The sequence below is a fragment of the Pipra filicauda genome, unplaced genomic scaffold (assembly GCF_003945595.2).
Source record: "Pipra filicauda isolate LSUMZ 115617 unplaced genomic scaffold, ASM394559v2 scaffold35_size7292922_pilon, whole genome shotgun sequence".
Taxonomy (NCBI): Eukaryota; Metazoa; Chordata; class Aves; order Passeriformes; family Pipridae; genus Pipra; species Pipra filicauda.
Window position 1 is genome coordinate 4,923,615 of NW_024104487.1, and position 6,000 is coordinate 4,929,614.

General features: G+C 46.9%; 1 protein-coding gene across 1 annotated transcript; it reads left to right on the forward strand.

Annotated features, from left to right (window-relative positions):
* Positions 1-4,696: 4,696 nt before the first annotated feature.
* Positions 4,697-5,633, forward strand: MED18 (mediator complex subunit 18). The gene is made up of 2 exons (XM_027710038.2): positions 4,697-4,812; positions 4,946-5,633. The coding sequence occupies exons 1-2, from the start codon at positions 4,740-4,742 to the stop codon at positions 5,497-5,499; spliced, it is 627 nt and encodes a 208-aa protein (XP_027565839.1). The 5' UTR covers positions 4,697-4,739; the 3' UTR covers positions 5,500-5,633.
* The last annotated feature ends 367 nt before the right edge of the window (positions 5,634-6,000 follow it).

The following is a 6,000-nucleotide window of genomic DNA, read 5'->3' on the forward strand; positions in this document are numbered from 1 at the left end:
AAATGCAACTTCAGTTTTTGCTTTGGTGATACAAATTTAGGAACAGAGCCAAGTCTGGAAGCCACCAGGCTGGCCAGCTCATTGAAATATCTATCTTGGAAAATGTTCCTGCTTTGTGAGGTGGGGAGAAATAAATTATAACATGTATTACACTGAGTCTGGTAATTAGTCATCAATTACCTGACTTTTTTGTTTCCTCTCTCTGTGCTGTAAGCTTATATAGTCCCTTTATTTACAATAGTGCCTCTGCTATTGACACATCACTGCTTGTGGTGAAATGGCTAAGAACAACCCAGCCCCTGAGTTATCTAAGACAGAAAATCACTTAGTGAGTAATCCGTGTCTTGCAATTCTGTTGATGGCTTTTAAAAAATGCAAATTGTGTAATGAACTTGTGATATAAATTGCCTATTACGTAACTGAGTGGAGTAATTGCTCCTCACTACAAGAAAAACATTGAGATGCTGGAGTGAGTCCAGAGAAGGGCAATGGAGCTGATGAAAGGTCTGGTGCACAAGGAGCACCTGAGAGAGCTGGGGTTGTTTACCCTGGAGAAAAGGAGGCTTAGGGGAGACCTCATTGCTCTCTGCAGCTACCTGAAAGCCAGGTGGGGGTTGGCTGCTTCTCCCAGGCAACAAATTTGAGGAGAAATGGCCTCAAGAAAGGAAATGGCCTCAAGCTGCACCAGGGGAGGTTCAGGTTGGTGTAACAGTTCATTTGGATACATGTCCCGAATAAAAATAAGTGCCAGAAACATTCAAACACACAAAGTATCTTTTATTACAGTGAGAATAGTAATAATAATAATAAACTTAGTAAAAAGAATCAAAAGCTAAAAAAGATACAAAATAACTACCTTATTGTGTGGCCTTAAAAACAAATGCTACGAACAGCATTTATAATACGATATTAACTAGTAAAAAGGGAGTTTAAAGGGATACCAAAAAGGGATCTTAACACAATATTATCGATAACTATTAACATGATATCAGTTAGTAAAAGGGGAAATTAAAGGAAAAATACTATGAAAAACTTATTTATGTAAAAATATTCAATAGCAAAAGGGGAATTAAAGGGACACTAAAGGGATATTAAAAAAGTTTGTTCTCTCAGTTGCTTCCTATCAATAAACTGTGCTTGCCCACACAGACAGGCCAGGGCTGTCAGGATCTGCAGCAGCTGGTCGGTGCCCGTGCTTAGCGGGCGTCCCCGCGGAGCAACACAGTCTCGGTGGTAGGATGAGGATCGCTCAGCTCAGCAGCTCTGACACCCCATTTTTATCAGTTCCACATTACACTATGTAGGGCCAGTACACAGTATAAGGTGATGCCTGAATGGCAGCCAAACACCAGCTAATCATTACCTCATGGCAACAGTCTGCGCGTGCCCTACTTGTAGGGCAAGGGGCGAGCGACCCCTGCCCACATAATCTTCCTCCCATCATCATCTTTCTCACCCCTATGTATGACCTCTACCATTGTGTTTCAAGGGTAGATGTATCTATCCTGCAATGTGTAGCAAAACCAAGGAAGAACTCAGCTCTGATAATAGGGGCTATCAAGTTGACTTGCTAAAAAGCACAATGGACCTTACAATTAGCTTGTGCCATGAAGTTACATTGCACCATACTCCAGCTGGTTTCACATCCTAATATGATTCCTTTCTCACGCCTCTATGCTCCATTGATCAACTAATTCAAAAGTACCCCCCTTACAGTTGGACATCAGGAGGAATTTATTTACCGAAAGGGTTGTCAAGCATTGGAAGGGGCTGCCTGGGGAAGTGATGGAATCATCATCCTGAGAGATGTTAAAAAAAAAATGACAATGTGGCACTTAGTGCCATGGTCTAATTGACATGGTGATGTTTGGTCATAGGTGGGACTCAATGACCTTGGGGGTCTTTTCCAATTTCAATGATTCTGTGGTTCTGTGAACTAATTTCAACAAGCTCGCACACAGAATTGTACAGTGAAAGACTTGTTGTTTTTAATTCACCATTAATGAATGGAACATGTTGTATGCTTAGTCTAAAAGCATTTTTGATTAATAGATGTGACACAGTGGGGATTTGGACCCAAAGCCTGTGAGATGAGTGAGAAAAGAAAGTCCCAGTTTTAGTAACAAGGAAGAAAAAAACTTCCCATCCAGTTTACATCTAACTGACCCTCCCTATTGCTGGTGTTATTTCAGTGTGAACATGGGTCTGCTCTGCTCTGAGCACTTGACAAGTTGTGACACAGAGCTGAGATAAAGGCCTGGCCCCACAAGGGCATCCTATTTCCCTGACTCAGACAGGTGAGTCAGAAGGGTTTTAAAGGGAGTGGAATAGAACTTAGGTAGGTGGCTTGGAATAACATGTTTACCCTCCATTTCTATCTCTGTTTCTCTCCACCTCCTCCATCTGCCTGATCAACTGTTGTTGCTGTCTGCTGCATCTTATCTTCAAGAACTGCAGAAAAAGGTTTTTTTAGGATACCTTTAAAGTATGGAGGTGCACCACAGAGCCTCCAAGCCCACGTGAAAGAGCTCAGCAGCTCTTTCTCTGTTGTTTTTTACACTACTGGTGAGGAGAGAACTACAGGGGGGTTGACCAGTTTGGGGAAACATTTATTTTCTGAATGGCACCATTGCATAGTTTCTTAGACTGTGGGGCAAAAATACTTAAGGTTGCTGCAGCTTTGCAGCAATTTGCACTTCAAAATAGAAGACTGACATCCTCTTAGATTTTTTAGGTATCTGAACTAACCCTACTGTGCACCTCAGCTAGGCAGAAGAAACAATTTGTATCACCACAGAAAGAAGCAAGCCTCAGAAAAGCCTCTTTGTGAAATGCTAAAATGCATTTTTTACTTTTTCTAGGTATCTCTCTCAATATCAGTTTTTTCATGCTAACTGTATTATGATCAGATTAACTATAGTTGATCTGTATATAAGAGAAAACTTATTTTTTGCTCCTTGAAGTGTAAGGAAGCTTTTAAACCATTACCCAAACCTTTTATTGACTATTTTATTACTTTACTTCAACACAGGCCTCTTCTCTGCAATCTGAGAAGTATGTACAATGTGTGTTGACTGTGGTGGCTCCCTGGGGTGTGGTTCCCTCATATTTCCATTATGGATTGCACTGTGCCCCTCAGGTCACCCCTGCCTGGCACTACTCCAAGAGACCTCTAATACCTCAGTGCTGAAATAAAACATCGCTGCCCTGGGAGTGCACACTTCTGCCATTTCTCATTTCCAGGTCTTCAACTTGTGTGAAAACTTATACAATGTAATGGGGGGAGGCAGGGGACACCACTGCTGTGTCAGTGCTGACGAAGGAAAGACAGACTCACTGTTCACCTTCTGTGTGGCAGGAAGGTTTGTTTGTTTGCTGAGGAAAAGGTCAAATATATAACTCTAGTTTGGGGGACGAACAGGAGCAAATGTAACTGGTACATACTGGGCATTTTTGCTAGTTTTTGAACACAGAGGCTTTCCACCTAGAAACAGTTCAAACCTGGCTGTGTCCAGGTGAGATTTCTGCCTTTCTGAACCAATGGATCGCACCTGTTGCACCCCTGATAACAATTTTTAACCCAAACTGCTGCAGGTGCTGAAGCCCAGCCCACAACATCTCAGAGCCTTGGCCCCTTTGCTGCTGCACCCTGGTGCACTGAATGGCAGGTAGCGAGAGACAGATTGGGGTATTTTCAATGGAGATGTTACATGGAATCATTGCACACACCACCTCCCCCTGCGGAGGGGAGTGGGAGGAGCTGTGCTGTGTGCCTCAAGATCTGAACCCCTCAAAGTCTGAACCGAACTTTGCAGATTTTTTTATTGGTTGTTATCAGTAGCTGTAGCTGAACAATTATGACTAAGCACTTGCATTGTGAATGTCATACGCTTGGATAATCTTTTGTTTTGAGGAAAACAGAAGACAACCCCAAGATGAACAGGCTGTCTGGACGAGAGCCGCCAGGAGTGAAGTCAGCAGGATTGGGCAGTACCTAGGGGAAACATAATACCGACAGGGAGTGACTGTGACTATGGACTCACTACCTACTCAAAACGGCCCCCTGGCTCAAATGGAGGGAAGAACTGCACGTGGGAACTAATGAGCAGGAGAAGTGAGAGATACAACTGGCAAATAGGGGTTTGATTGCTAATTAATAGAGAAGTTATGCAACTTGTAACCAAAGAATGACGGTGCATTCATGTTTGTTAAAATGTATCAATAGCGTAAAGTTTTGATGATCGGCAAGCCAGCCTTTCATGGGTAACCACCCAGATCCCTGCTTTGTGCAGACTAAAATAAAAAGTAGAAATACAGAATCACAGAATTGTTAGGGTTGGAAGGGACCTCTGGGGATCATTTAGTCCAACCCCCCTGCCAAGGCAGGGTCACCTCGCGCAGCTGACACAGAAACATGTCCAGGTGGATTTAAAATGTCTCTAGAGAGGGAAACTCCATGACCTTCCCGGGCAGCCTGTCCCAGTGCTCTGCCACCCTCAATGTAAAGAAGCTCTTCCTCACGTTGACGTTAAACTTGTGATTTAGTTCCCGCCCACAGCTGCCCGTCCTGTCGCTGGGCGCGCCGAAGGCCCCGTCCCGGCTGTGCGAACCGGGGAGGGCCGGCTCCGTCCCCGCCCCTCAGCGCCCGGCGGCACCTCCGGGCCGCCAGGCGGCGCTGCCGCCCGCGCCGCCGCCGCTCCGGCCGCCCCCGCCCGTCGCCGCTGGTCCGGGCGGCCACGATGGAGGCGCCGCCGGTCACGATGATGCCCGTCACGGGCGGAACCATCAACATGATGGAGTACCTGCTCCAAGGTGGGCGGCGGGCGGGCCGGGCGACGCGGGTGGCCGCCGGGGAGCGGGGGGTGCGGGGCAGGAGCCGCGCACGGGCGGGCCGGGGGCAGCGGCGGGAGCCCGGGAGGGGGTGACGGCGGCGCTGTGTCCGCAGGGAGCGTGCTGGACCAGAGCCTGGAGAGCCTCCTGCACCGCCTGCGCGGGCTGTGCGACAACATGGAGCCCGAGACGTTCCTGGACCACGAGATGGTGTTCCTGCTGAAGGGGCAGCAGGCCAGCCCGTTCGTGCTGCGCGCCCGGCGCTCCATGGACAAGACCGGGATGCCTTGGCACCTGCGTTACCTGGGGCAGCCCGAGATCGGCGACAAGAACCGCCACGCCCTGGTGCGCAACTGCGTGGACATTGCCACATCCGACAACCTGACGGACTTCCTGGTGGAGATGGGCTTCCGCATGGACCACGAGTTCGTGGCCAAGGGGCACGTGTTCCGCAAGGGCATCATGAAGATCGTGGTGTACAAGATCTTCCGCATCCTGATGCCGGGAAACACGGAGAGCATCGAGCCGCTCTCCCTGTCCTACTTGGTGGAGCTCAACGTGGTTGCGCCAGCGGGGCAAGACGTGGTCTCTGATGACATGAGGAACTTTGCTGAGCAGCTGAAGCCTCTGGTGCACCTGGAGAAGATTGACCCCAAGAGACTGATGTGACTGCAATGTGGGCGGTTAAGGCACTGGTTTTGTAAGGGTTCCAGAAAAGGCTGTTTTTCTAAAAAGCTTTTTGAGGGCAAATCAAAACAGGGAGAGGGGAATAAAGGACTACATACCAGTTCTGTTACTTGCAATTACTGAGTGTCTTTTCCCTTCACTAGTGGATATGAACAAAAGTGGAGACTTCAACACCATTAAAAAAAAAAATTAAATGTTAATATTGGTAGTTTTCCTGCTGGGAAGATACCTATTAAAAGGCTATTGCCTAACACTCTAAAAATGTCATTTTTACTGGAATTCATCCCTCTCGTACCCACAACCCAGTGCTGTCTTTGTTTGGTTTTTTTGAGCACCATTTGCGTTTCCTACCCAGTCATCCAAAATTTTTACGTAATACATGAAGTTAATATCTTTTAATACAGGAGGTTCTGTTTAATACAAGCATAAACCCAGGAACTGCAGTATAAAAGAGCAGGTGTACACCTCTTCATAATAGCACAT

Coding starts and splice junctions, on each gene's coding strand:
- MED18 (XM_027710038.2), top strand. CDS start 4,740: ATGGAGGCGCCGCCGGTCACGATGATGCCCGTCACGGGCGGAACCATC. Junction 4,813..4,945: donor GATGGAGTACCTGCTCCAAG/GTGGGCGGCGGG, acceptor CTGTGTCCGCAG/GGAGCGTGCTGGACCAGAGC.